The following is a 14,594-nucleotide window of genomic DNA, read 5'->3' as shown; positions in this document are numbered from 1 at the left end:
ATGAAACCCAGTCAGTAAATAACTTTGTTTTTTTGGACCAAACCCAACTAGAACGGTTCTCCTTTTACAAGAACACACAACTATATACATACCGCATGGGAGTAAACTGAAAACACAAACATGAGCTTTTGTTAGAAAATTACAATGTTGAGCTTTTGTTGGGATTTTTCTCTTCAAGTCTGGGACCAGTTTACTGTTAAGACAATTTTTCGGATCTAAGAGAATCCTTCTCTGAATGCTGGATACTAATATTGCCACTTTGACAAAACTCTTCTTACAAAACAAAGTATTTATACTGTAAGGTTTGATTAGATCATGATTGTGCTGGTGATCATTCCAAAATTATTTGATAGGAAATATATATCAGAGAAGTTTTCTTAAATCTAAACCGCAGGACCCAAAATGGCTTGTTCCATATATTCAACAACTTCAGTTTATTTATTCGTAGATCAGGACCATTACAACTAATATTAGCATGATAAAAAAAACACAAGAACACTTCCACAAGTCTACAACGATCACACCACGGTAAACGACATGACATACAACAACAAAAAAGAAAACAGACACTAACATTCGTCAAATGCAAATGTTACTTAACAACATTACAGAACAAACAAATACATAGTTATGATTAGTAATGCAAGACATAACAGTTATACTCAACAATGGCTACGCCGGACTTGGGATCATAAAACTTGGTCCGAGCCTCGACATAACCTCTAGCAAACCGGAACATCCCGCTTCCTCCAACCACCGGCATTTCCCTAGCCTTTTCCAGCATAGCGTTCCCACCAAGAATCGTGATCGTACTACCGTTATACTTCCCGGTCGTGAAAGCAAAGTTCATCACCATCAAGAAACCTATCTCTCCTTGGGCCGCTCCAGCATAAATCCCTTGGGCCTGGCCAACCACAGTCGAGTTCTTCATCACATCCGTTGTCAACGCATCGTCCATCACGGAGATGGATCCGAATAAGGAGGAGGAGTTCGAGATAGGCTGTTGGATCATGACGGAACTAGGCTTTTGACCGCCTATAGAGTCGTGCCAATAGAGCCGGAGATGGGTGAGTGTCTCATGTTTTTGGAGGTCGATGAGTTTTTTGTTCATGGTTCTTGCGAAGTCGCCAGCCGAAGCAATGGAAGTGAGGAGGGAAATTTCTGCAACAAGGATAAGGATGAGCTTAATCATGTTTGTGGGTTTTGTGCATGTAGCTGAACGTTTGTGCTGTATATAACGAGTGTGCGTGTGTGTATTTATAGAAGAGGACGGCGTATATATTAGTTATCGTTTTTGAACAGTGTATATTTGTTATTAATGGCTCTCTTTTTAACTTTATTATTAATGGCTTTTTAGAGAGTATTTGATTAAATCCATTACAATATGGTTTTATTATGTTTCGTGAGGAAGATCATAATTTACTCTGGTTTGAGATTTTTTTCCAGGTAATTGTCTTGATATATACAAAACTGTTGCAAGATGTTGTATTATATGTATTACTCTGGAGCCGGTCATATATGACTTGGAAATTAGAGTATTTCTCTTTCTTAGAACATTTTTATTGATATGGGGACTATGAAATGGTCTTAAAAATCAAACTAGAGGAATGAGTGAGGTAACAAAACCTCATAAATCTTTTTTTTAACACATCAGAACCTCATAAATTATAATAAATAAAAAGTAAACAAATACGAGGAATTTAAGTTTCTCTAATAATAATTTGTTCTTTGATCTTCATATCGAATACTTTGTTATCAAAAAACAATCTCACCGGTAAAAATGTATTTTCTCTCTTGACTTTTCACTTTGTTAAATGTGTATCTCACCGGTAAAAAAATCCTTATCGGTAGGACTTTCACAAGTTCTTAGGTAAATTTTTTTTTTTTTTAAATTTTCTTTTGTCCAAAAAATAAAATAAAAATACACCAATCGCATGACATGACGGAATCAGTAAGGACCATTGTTGGACGTTGCTTATTTTAGGACAAATGAGTTCAGTAATTGAGAAAAAATGATGGACCCCACACCATAATCAGTAAGGACTAATGTTTAGAACCACTGATATTGATGGTCTAAGAGCATGCGCAACGGTGAGACTCATTAGAGTCATTAGTGACAAGGGTATTTTGGATTAATCTTGGATATTTCGGATTTTTTTTAAAAAAAAAACAAAAAAAAAGATGACCATTCATGGGCCACCACGTGGTCAATGAACCCTTGAACAGTGTAAGGATCAATCCTTACCAAAAGATTTTAAGGATTCTTTTTGACACAAACTCTAAGAAAGTGGGCTCCACATTCCCTAAGGATTCTCTCAAGAGCTTCCATTGTGGATGCTCTAATAGGGGTGTTGTTACCTTTGAGCAGAGTCTTTACCTTTTTATGACCACGAGGTAAAAAGATACATCGAAAGTTCCTTTTATATTTCTTACTTTTTCTTGTCAGCATTTCTTAGTTCATTTATATGATGGGTACATGCAGGTGCAGTATATGCTCCTTTGCATGATATACGATAACATAACAACTAAAATTCAGATAACTTTTAAATAGACAATTAAGGTCTACTTTTAAAATGTTGTATACTGTTTATCCGTAAATTCAAGGCAGATGATGTTTTCATTTAGAAACAATTCGGTCCAAACCATTACAATTAGGGCTGGGCGCAAGGCGAGTACTTGCAATTTTGCATGTATTTGCGACTTGACTTGCCTTGTACGAATAATAAAATTTTCGACTTGTACTTGACTTGTTAGAAACGAGTACTTGTTATTTCGAGTATTTGATCAAAAATGAATTACTTGCAAATTACTTGCCTTACTCTATTACTTACTATTTACGAATACTTGTAAACTATTTACGAGTACTTATAAACTATTTATGAGTATTTATGAACTATTTATGAGTTTTTCGGAATATTTAAAAACTATACTAAACAATACTCTATTAGAAATATATATTTAATAGGTATGAAAGTATGTTTTGTCAATTCTATTTAAAATAACATATGAATTACTTTAAACGAAATATTTGTTCATATTATAGAGAAGATAAATAAAAAATGTATTCTCTAAATAAGTAACAAGTAATAACAAGTCATATAACTAAACTTTTTACTACTTATTATTATGTAATATTTGACTAGATGGTAACGAATATTTTAAACTCAAGATGGATAATAAATAAGTAACAAGTATAAGAAGACTAATGAGTATTTATGTTCAATCCTAAATGCAAGTAAAAAAAAAGACAAATACAAAGAAATAATTAATAGATCATGTAACAAATAACAAGTAATGGAGCAAGTAACGGGACGAACGAGTCAAGTACTAAAAATAATAATGATACTTGATACTTGACTTGGCCTTGCAAGTAATGAAAATTGTCGACTTGTTACTTGCCTTGACAGCACCGAGTACTTGAATTTTCAAGGCGAATACGGGTCGAGTAGCGAGTTTAAGGCGAGTAATAATAGATGTATGTATAGATGAAGTTATGAGCTTGATTGGGACAATAATATGTGTGGAATCTGAGAATTTTTAAAGTTTAGAGATTTTGAAAGTTGAATAGATTTTGTATGAATTTCCGTTTATTGTTATGGAATTTTACAAATTTACATACATATTTTTTTCAAAATCAATTTCCTTTGAAGGAAATATATACAAGTCTTTTTAAGAAACTACCAATTTTTTGTCCATCAAACATATATATATATATATATATATATATATATAATGTTTTCCTTAGTGAGTTACATAGAGATAATCTCTTCCACTTCACCATTATCATATAATGTCTTGCTTCTCGGATGGAAAGATTAGAATGAGCTAGTTTTGTAGTTTTTTGTGAATGACAAATCAAGAAATAAGACAAAGAAAAAAAGAAGAAAAATGGTCGTTATTTTTCCATGGATTGATTCTTGGGTCAATAATCGTCTTCTTCACCACCTGGCTTCTTTTTAGGATTTGGTTCATACTCCAAAAATTGGTTTCATATGATGCCACGTCCTTCTTGTCACAAAATTAAAATGGGCAAATGTTGAATTTATCATTTTTGTGTAATATTCGTAAAGAACCGAAGTGTGTTGTTATCATACAGATTTTACAAATCTTATGAGTAAACATGATATTTTCAAAATTGAGTATCATGAGTAAAAACATACAAAATTTATATCCCAATAACTATAGAGTTTGGTAGAATTACAAAATCAATGAAAACCAAACTTTTTGAATAATCAAAGATTTTAAATGGATTTTAAAAATTCTTAAACCAATAACAAGGGATTTTACTAAAACTTTACAAATCCATAAACCAATAATAATAGAATCTTAAAATTTCAGAATTCTTCTAGAATCCTTGTACCAATAACCCCCCTAAATCTAACGATTTATATAGAAATTATCTGTAAATTAAAGTATTTGAACGAGTTGAGTTGATCTAATTACCAACAACGCGCCAGGACACAACTGGTAGATTTCTTTTGTTTGGTGACACGATGTATCGGACTTATTGTTGATAGTTGGACATATTGTTGATACTTTCAAGTCTTCTGTATCAGTCAACCCATTGTATAGACGTTTATGCATAGGTCTACATAAACATGCATGTGATCCATTCTCATACTACACAATACACACCTTGTTATATGCATCTATGCACTAATTAAATTCCGCATACATCCTATACATACTAATATCGAGTCATTCATGTTTGAGTGATATGGCTTGACAAAGACTTCTTGATGTGTTAAATCAGTTTATAATATTAAGTCATTCATGTTTGAGTGATATGGCTTGGAATTTTAATTCTCTGGTTTAATTTTCTTTTGTGAATAAATTTTGATAATTGTTAGGAAAAAAGGTTGGACAAAAGTATCATTTTTTTGAAAAAGAACTTTTAATTTAAAACATAAGTATTACAAAGATAAGACTTCGGATCTTATAGTGGGATAAAGTTTGCACGAAACAGGTTTCGTGTAATATTTAGACTCTATCTAAACAAAGATAGATGCTAGTAATGACCATTAAATGACGATAAAACAGAAACTAGCGAGACGAACCACGGCCATTGCGACCACACTTCCTCCTACCTCGCACTGTATTCTATTCCATATTATGGTACTTGATCGGAGGTTTTGATTCCCTCCCACCTCTGGTCAAGTTGATAGAGTCAGGAGGTTCAATCTCAGCTTTATCCACATTTTCTAACACTGAAAACCGAAAAGAACTCTCAAATGCAGAATGTATAGGTGTTGTGGTCATCAGATCAACAACTAAAGATTCTATGACCTCATTGTTGGTAATATGAGATAGATAACAATCCATAACTGGGGTAGGAGTAAGAGTAGATTGTGAATCTACTGATGTGGCAGTAGAGCTGGCTGAGATAAGCGGAGCAATAGGCGTCTGTTGATGAAGCTGTATAATAAAGGTCAGTGATTTATGGTAAAATAATTTTAATATACTGTATAATATTTGAACTTACAATATAAAATACAAACGAATAGTTGTAAAAGAAAATACAAACTAATACATCATGAGCAAATCGAGATGTTTTCTCATGATTTTTTTCGCCGTAGGCCATTTTTATTGTTGACTTTCCTCTCACGCTCTACATTTTGTTATTTTTAGGAAACTTCTCTTTTCTTATTTTGTTCTTTGCGTCTTTGAATTTAGAATGTTTTACTACTTATATAGACGAGTTGCGATGACTACTTACCAACAACGCGGCAGGACACAACTGGTAGATTTCTTTTGTTTGGTGACACGATGTATAGGACTTATTGTGGACACTTTCAAGTCTTCTCTATCAATCAATCCATTGTATGGACGGTTATGCATAAATCCACATAAATATATGATCCATTCTCATACTAGACAATACACACCTTGGCATATGAATCTATGTATGCACATATTCCATCCTATATATCCTAAATATATTGGCCTACGATAATTTTGCTTCATTGGTGACTGCAAAGATTTTTTTGATGAGTAAATTCAGTTTATAACTAAACAAACCAACAAAAATGTCTCTATCACAGAGGCATCTTTCGTGTTACAGGACGTCATAGAGATATTAAGGAATGGTGGTTACACCTTTCTGCCTCTAGAGACTATCTAAATGTAGTTGATACTCTCTAAACAAGCAAGAGTTAACAAAGAAACACTATGTTGTCATTGGTTACTTTAATTTTTTTTTTAAATAAAAATGTAGAAAAAAACACTTTGACCGGAGTGTTTACCTTTTTTGACCACGAGATAAAAAAGATATAGCAAAATTTCCTTTTTTGTTTCTTACTTTATGTATATGATGATGAGTACATGTATGTGCAATGCATGCTCTTTTGCATGATATGCCATAAAATAACAACTAATTTGGTAAAATTCAGAGTATTTTAAAAATATACACAATAAAGGTCTACTTTCAAAACGTATAATGATTATCGATAAATTTTAGGTAGATGATTTTTTTCATTTAGAAACAAACTATCGGCCCACACCATTACAGTATGTTGATTGAATGACGGAAGAAATGCTAGAAACGATCATCTTAGCACAATAACATCAGTCAACACAATCTTATTATGATTAACTATCTTAGTAATGCAAGACAAAACAGTTATACTCAACGATGGCATCTCCTGTTTTTTTATCGAACAACTTAGTCCTAAGCTCGACATGACCTCTAGCGAGCCGGAAGATTCCACTTCCTCCGACCACTGGCATTTCCCTAACTTCAGAGAGCACTGTGTTCCGACCGAGAATCGTGATCGTACTTCCATTGTACTCCCCCGTCTTGAAAGCGAAGGTCATCGCCATTAAGAAACCTAGCTCAGGTTGGGCCGCTCCTGCGTAGAAACCTTGGGCTTGACCCACCACAGTAGAGTTAATCGACACACCAGATGTTAGTTTGTTGTCCATCATTGTGATTGATCCGAAGTAGGTTGAGGAGTACTTCTTAATCGGCGGCTGGATCATAATGGAACTAGGATTTTGACCGCTTCGGATGTCATGCCAATAGACTCGGAGATGAGTGAGTTTCTCCTTGTTGTGGAGGCGTGCCGGGTTCATTGTGCTTGCGAAGTCTCCACCATCTCCGGCGGAGGCAATGGTGGTGAGGAGGAGGATTTGTGCGGCGAGGATAAGAATAAGCTTTGACATTTTGTGATGCTGCTTTTTTTGGGTAGAAATCTGTGTTTAATTTTTTTTTGTTCTTAGTTCTTGTTATAATGGGTGTATATATAGATGAAGTTATGGTCTACATATAACGAGTTTGTATGTGAATGCAACAAACGAGTATGGAAAAAACAAAGAAAAAGATAATCAGTATTACTTTTTTAGATTGAAAGTTATTAGTTTAATTACTTTATTTTGTTTCTCAAAAAAAAAAACTTTATTTTGTGGGATAAACTGGAAATTTTAATCCTCTGTATTAAACTTTTGTGTTTTGAATTGTGGTATGCAGTAATTTACGAAAAAATTGGTAATTATTAGGAAAAGTGGTGGACAAAAGTATTGATTTAGTTGGTCAGTAATAGCTTTTGGGTCAGTAAGTCGTATGATTTAGGGTAAAATAACCAATTTCAAAAATATTGCATAATACTCGAAGCTTATAATAAAAAATACAAATACAAACGAATAAATCATGGGCAAATTGAGATGTTTTCACACGCCCTACATTTTGTTACTTTAAGAGCGGCTCCAACATCTGAGCCGTCTGCTATTTTGTGTGAAGGTCTGTTTGAGACCCGTAAATGCAGCGACTTTTCTTTGGAAGTAGGGCCGGTCCAGAAGACAAGCCACACAAGCAACTGATTAGAACATTTAAATTAGTAGGGTGAATTTTTTTAATTTTTTTTTTAGTTGTATCTATAAGTAAATAAATCTTGTAGATTTTATTGTTAAAATATAATTTACATTATTATGTTAAGTATAGTTGGACAACTTTTCTCAGTTTTTCTAGTTATTTCGAATGAGTTATTTTTAGTATTAAGTGTACACTATGAAAAAAAATTAGTTAATAGAAAATTTAATACTATGTTTATTTATTTGTTAATTAGTTTCATACTAAGTTCCATCAAAAGTTGTTGATAGAAAAATAACATTTATAATACATTGGTCTCTCTTAAATGAATGTTAATTAAATCTAATAAATCGTTATGTGATCTAGTTTATTTGGATAATTAGAAAGAACAATTATTTCGAACTATGTATCAAGTAAAAATATATTTTCTACTAATAAAAATAATACATAACATAAATATCCATGAATGTAAATCTTCTTGTGTAATAAAAATGAATTCATCAACTATGAATCTGTAATATCTCCAGGTGATGACATCCCTCTCCACAACAGTGACATCTGAGGCGTTTGCGTTTGGGACGAGGAGGAGAAACAGAGTCTTGAAACAGAACCACATCTTGGAGACAAGTTGACTTGTTCTAGTGCTTGAAACTGAAGCTCTGATGGATAATCTCTTGCACAACCGATCCTTGGTCCTGCACCTGTTGGTCCATTTGCATGATACTTGTTTCCCAAGTTGGAAAGATTTAGTTTCCTTCTTTGAACTTATCCTTTTCAGGATTGATTCTTCTGGAATATTGACTACTTCGTCACTCTCTTTGGTTTCTTCTTCTCCTCCTTAGGGTGAGGTTTGCTCTGAAGGTACTGATTCACTTTCTAAGTCAATAATCTCTTCCTCCTCCACTTCATCATCACCGGAATCATAGTCTTCAGTTGCTTTGGATTAGGTTTCACCTCCAAATATACTCAAGGATTCACATTCTTCGATATTATCCATCACTGGAGTTGTTTCTTCTTCTCTTGGATCAGCTCTTTCTTGAAATGAAACAGTCTTCTCAACCTCCAATTCTTCTTCCAAAGAATGGTTTCTCATATGAGTGCTTCTCTGTTTGTACATGGAGAACTCGTCTTCATCTGTAGGACTTGCTGTCTTCCAAAAAATGGTTTCTCATATGAGTGCTTCTTCGTTTGTTGTTTACTTCAACAGAGCATCCTCTTATTCATCTTATCAAAATCTGATATAGGTTTTTGAATTCAGTGTAAATTCTTGCTTGCGTAACACTTAAGTAGACAAAAAGAGAAATTGTAGCTTATACAACACTATCAAATAATGTCCCAAGAAGCCATCAGACTATGTCTCTTCTTTATTCACACACAAATACAGACAAGGAGCAACAAACAAATAAAACCAAGAAACCAAACTCCATCGAGAGCTGATTGTGATCATATCTTGGCAAAATCAACGGTCTTCTTTCCATCATGTGCCTTCTTGAAGAAGTACCTGACGTAATCAGAGTACACGACGTCCCTGTAGATAGGTTTATCTCCATTTGCTATCACCTCAGGAAGAGGACCAATCACGGACTCTGGTTTTGGATTCACAAAGATAGGAACCGAGATTCTGTTGTTGCTACCATTAGCTAAGACACGATGCTCCACGCTCTTGTAACGACCATTGCTCAAGATCTGCATGGCGTCTCCGATGTTGATCACGAAGGATCCGGGGACCGGTGGCACGTGAACCCAGTTCCCTGACGACAGAGAACGCACGTGGAGGCCACCGATCTGGTCTTGTAAGAGAATGGTGAGGGAAGAGACGTCTGAGTGGCGACCAACGCCAACAGTTAGGTCAGGGTTAGGACAGATGGGATAGTAGTTGAGGTTGACTCGAACTGAACCCATGAAGAGTGACTCTTTGGTCTTGTCTAGCTCTTTCACATTGAGGTTCTTCCCTAAGTACTCTAGAAGCTTCCTCACCATTGTCTTGGACTTGTTCATGTACTCTAGAGCTTCATTCCTAAAGCAAGAATTGTTTAAATGAATTATTGGAGATAATTTAGGAACAAAATATTTATCTTGCATGGACCAACTATTATGGACTGTTAAAATTTGATTATAAACTAGGTTCCGTAAAATTTGTGAAATTTAAATCTTATTTTATATATATTAGACACAAAGTGTCCCACATCGGGTATTGGAAGAGATCCTTAGTAATATATAAGATGGATGGGTCTCTCCACTAATCACCAATTGGTTTTAAGTGTGAAGCCCATCTAGCTTAACATGGTATTAGAGCCCGATCCATACAGTCCAACCCGATCCACATCGATCTGGTCCAAAGTTGGCCCATCGATCTTTGCCCGAGCATTCCGAGATTGATGCTCAAAGAACCATCATCTCGAAGGGGCGTATTAGACACAAAGTGTCCCACATCGGCGTATATATTTATTTATTTTTTTTTTGGTTTAGGCTTCAAAAATTTTAAGGGATTCATTTTATAATCAATGTGTAACTTTTCAGTAATATAGTTGGTCGCAAGATAAACATTTTATTCCTGTTATTATGAATCCCTTATATATTATTTTAGGAGCATTAGAAATAAGTAACCTTTAATTCATGTGTGATTTACAAGTGTGCCATTTCTTAGGTGTCATCACCATAAACTCTCTCACAACCTAATTTCAAGAACCCTTAATTAACTAGACTAATTACAATAATTGCCATTAGTCATTAGATTGTTACTTAACTAATATAATCTAAGTTTTTACTTATTGACTAACCAAATAAATCATGTCTATGATTCATGTTCTTGCATTATTATTTACCATATTCTGAGTCACGGATTATATGTTGAATGCATTCGATTATTATTTACACGGTTCTCTCATTATTTGTTACTATGGATTGAAATATGGTTTCATACGATATTTTGTCTCAGTCTTACCAGATCGAAATCAAAATACAAACTAAAATACAAATGCCCTATCGTATGTACTATATTCACAATCTTCATCCCAAGCATGGTCTTTATAAATTTTACTTTATATATTTAAATTGAAGAGACCAAAAAATCTGAGTCTTCTCTTGGTTTCTACAAGTCTTCATCATATAACATTTTATATATAATTCTCAACGCCATCTAATTATTTTATCAATGCAATCTAATCATTTTATCAGACTTTTGATACATATATATTATTTTATCATGATAGTTTTGATGGTTTTTACAAGTCTTCATTATATATAATTATCGTATATATTATAAATATATAATTATCGTATATATCTAATCATTTTATAAACGTAATCTAATCATTTTATCTCAAAAGTTTGATACATATAAATTATTTTATCATGATAGTTTTGATACATACAAATCATTTTTCATGATAGTTTTGATACATATAAATCAACACAAAGTATTATTGTATTTTATATATGATAACAATAACAATAATGTCTTCTTAAAGGTCCATCAGACATAGCAAAACTCTATACGTAAAACCAGGACCCTATATTCAAATTTATCGTAATCAATTTAAAAATACAAATTCAAATCAAGGTGACATTAAATAAAAGGTTATTTTCTCAATGATCAACCGGGCACTTCATTGTTGAAAGGAAACTTCTAATAACTTTGATATTATTAGATTTACGATTTTGGAAACATTTACTTATTTCGAGAACCATAATTATGGGTCAATAATGCCAAACGGTATTTGATTCCTTGATTTTTCTGGTAATTATAGGAACTCAATTAGGGTCAGACTCTTTTAATATTATTTGATTGTTGTATATAAGGAAGTATAAATTATTATTTCAAATTATTGAATCAATTATGCATCGACCTTGATGTCGTTTCCTTTAATTTTGTCATATAAAGAGAAATTACATTATTACGTTGACTAATAAATTAAGGACGATCGTAGCTCATGTAATTGGTGGGCATGTTATTTTATATTAAATAATATTTTACTTTAGTTACGGCTTTATCATATCAAGGTTTCGTTCAACCCTACACGGGTTTGACGTCTTAATATAAATATATTTCTACAATTCAAGAGACTCACCACAATCTTCTTCCCGACACACTATTTATCAAAGTTCTCTCTCAAGTAAATTCATGGCTGGATTTACAAACGTGTCCGATTCGAAACCTTTCAAGACAATGTGAAAGGTTAGGGTGAATATTGTCAGGATATAGTACCATTTCTTTTTCTTCTGACCTTAATATTATTTTTTAGTACTTTATTTAAAGCATATGAGATCATATAACTGTATTGTTATGTGCATAATTACTGCCGCTGGATTTATTTTGATAAACGAATCCTTAGTTATTTCTATTTATAGGAGTGCAAATCAGGAGTTCTGAAGAATTTTTGTGACTTTTTTTCTTTATCAGTTTATTTTGTTTCTTTATAATTTATTTCTTGCGTATTTTTTATTACCAGTGTTTCTTATAATATTATAATCATAAATTTTATTATGAAAATAATACTTCTATTTCATTATGTTTTGATTTGTCTTAAATCCATAATAAATGGACTAAAGTTATTGCATACTGTTATATATTTCATTTTAATAAAATAAATCTGACACATAACCAATTACAAAAGTTTTTTCTTAAAAACCATTAATCTTACATTATATAAACATGCACCCTTTCGAAGATGGCTACCGTTAGATCTAATATGTGTGTTTATAACTTTAAAATTTTTAATATCTATAAATTAAAAATAAAAATTTTCTTTTGGTCATTCACCCTGCGCAAGGCGCAGGTTATCACCTAGTCAATGATTAAAATAGGGACATATTTGATTTTTGAACTCACTTGCAAACATCAGGCCAAAACTGTTCAGCTTCAGCTTCAGAGACAAAGAAGAGACTGAGATAATCTTTCCACTCCAGAGCCTTCTCTGCACGAGGACTAAAACTCGTACCGAACCTAACATTCGTAGACAGAGAATTCTCCTTGGTGTATCTGCTCTTCTCCTCAACTGGGAGATTAAAGAACATGTGAGTAGCGGCCTTCACGTTGTCAAGAACTTCCAAAGGAACTCCATGGTTGATCACTTGGAAGAAACCCCATTTCTCAGCAGCGTCACATATAGCTTCAGCGACTTTGCTCTCGTCGGGGTTCGACATGTCGATGACAGGAATGGCTTCGTCTGTCTCGTTGACGAACTTGTTGATGAGACGTTCTTCGAATGGTTGTATGTATTGGTCTGGGAGAGCTTTGATTCCTGTTTCTGATAAACCCTTTACGCCGTTGCCTTTGTTTACAACGAACTCGGTTACTTCAGCTGGGTCTGCGAATCGGGCGGTATAGAGTGTTGGAGCCATTAGGTGGAAATATTGGGATAAAGATTGCGGATTTGGATTGTGTTGTGTTGTGAAGATAAGTTACAAAGGGGAGAAAGTATTTAAAAGAGAATGGTTTGAAGAAGAGAAAGAGTAATCAGGTTATGAGCGACCAACCTCTATGGCTCTCACCATGCTTCTTCTGCTGTTTCACTTTTCTTCCCGCTTTCTTCCTTTTATTTAAAATTTCCATTTACATTAAATTAACAATGTTTCAAAAAATTATATATGTATATATTTATTTTCTCGAGATTGTTAGTTTTCAAAAGTGACATGTTTTTGCTATCAAAGATTAACTAAGGTAGAGCACATTAGTTTTGGCAAAGAGAAAAGATCATGTCATTTTTATAAAATGTTTAAAATTTAAATACATAAAAGATAGCATGTAGAAATTAAATTAACAAAGATGTAATTTTTATGAAAGTTATATATGTTACATGAGTTTCCACATTAAGAAAATGCAGATTCTTGTGATGGGGTAGTACTAAAATTATGCAAGATAATGTTATTCATAAGCCTTTTTTTCAGAAAAAAAAAAGATAATGTTATTCATGACTCATATGCATGAAATTTTTGAAATGACGCCCATTGGTTTGTTAGATTAGTTTTGCATTGGTTTGGTTGGTGGGTTACTAATTTAAGTAATAAATCAAATATTTTAGCATCTAAAAGTCATACATACGTTTAATAAGCTTAGTTATTACTAGTAAGTTATTAATCATGATGATTAAGTAAAGCCAAATGTCATATATTTATGGACGTCAGTCAGTCACATATAACAGTTATATTTAATATGTTCTAAGACAATGTTCTATCCATCCACGACAACGATAGTTTAGTTCTTAACATTTTTATCCAAAAGTAAAACAAATAATAGTTTGTTCATGTCAGTGTTTAATTATTTTGTTTCTAAATTATTTTGTTTCTAAATGATACAAAGTTCTATCAATCTTTGGTCTCATCTAACAAACCATATAGCCGTACACATTGCAATTGTAAGAAGGAAAAAAAGAGACTTAAACCAAAAGATTTTCTCGTGACATCACAAACCTGAAAGTTGTGAAAATAAACATGATTTTCATTTGGTAGGTGGGAAACGCATGAGACTAGGCATGGTTCTTGTTGCGCAAAGCAACCAAACATTCTAACGGGCTTATTTTGACCAAACTTAATGGGCCTTTTAAAAGCCTTACCACGCTCGCATCAACAGACAACAGGTATCGTGAGATGTGCAGCCTAGGGCTTTGAATCTCCACTGAGTTTTCCTGAAAATCGAGCTGGAAAGGTAAAAGTGAGGAACAGTTTTAAAAATGTCTTGAATCTTGAATCACTTGTGTGCATTAACAGGCTTTTTCCAAAACCAAAAAAGCGTAGAAAAAGAATCTAAAATACTTTTAAATCTGTAATTCTTGTTAAGCAAGAAACCAAG

General features: G+C 33.2%; 3 protein-coding genes across 3 annotated transcripts; all 3 read right to left on the bottom strand.

The window, feature by feature from the left end:
• Nucleotides 1-458: 458 nt before the first annotated feature.
• Nucleotides 459-1,216, bottom strand: LOC108812150 (dirigent protein 22). The gene has a single exon (XM_018584325.2). It carries the CDS (start codon nucleotides 1,190-1,192, stop codon nucleotides 635-637), a length of 558 nt encoding a protein of 185 aa, XP_018439827.1. The 5' UTR covers nucleotides 1,193-1,216; the 3' UTR covers nucleotides 459-634.
• A 5,124-nt stretch (nucleotides 1,217-6,340) lies between these two features.
• Nucleotides 6,341-7,218, bottom strand: LOC130496154 (dirigent protein 22-like). The gene has a single exon (XM_056987986.1). The coding sequence runs from the start codon at nucleotides 7,159-7,161 to the stop codon at nucleotides 6,598-6,600; it is 564 nt and encodes a 187-aa protein (XP_056843966.1). The 5' UTR covers nucleotides 7,162-7,218; the 3' UTR covers nucleotides 6,341-6,597.
• A 2,029-nt stretch (nucleotides 7,219-9,247) lies between these two features.
• On the bottom strand, nucleotides 9,248-13,147 carry LOC108807602 (feruloyl CoA ortho-hydroxylase 1-like). The gene is made up of 2 exons (XM_056989692.1): nucleotides 12,636-13,147; nucleotides 9,248-9,821 (listed from the first exon to the last, which is right to left on the bottom strand). The coding sequence occupies exons 1-2, from the start codon at nucleotides 13,145-13,147 to the stop codon at nucleotides 9,248-9,250; spliced, it is 1,086 nt and encodes a 361-aa protein (XP_056845672.1).
• Between the last annotated feature and the right edge of the window lie 1,447 nt (nucleotides 13,148-14,594).

Source organism: Raphanus sativus, chromosome 6, assembly GCF_000801105.2.
Source record: "Raphanus sativus cultivar WK10039 chromosome 6, ASM80110v3, whole genome shotgun sequence".
Classification (NCBI taxonomy): Eukaryota; Viridiplantae; Streptophyta; class Magnoliopsida; order Brassicales; family Brassicaceae; genus Raphanus; species Raphanus sativus.
Note: the sequence above shows the minus strand (reverse complement) of the source record. Positions and strands in the feature narration are given on the sequence as shown.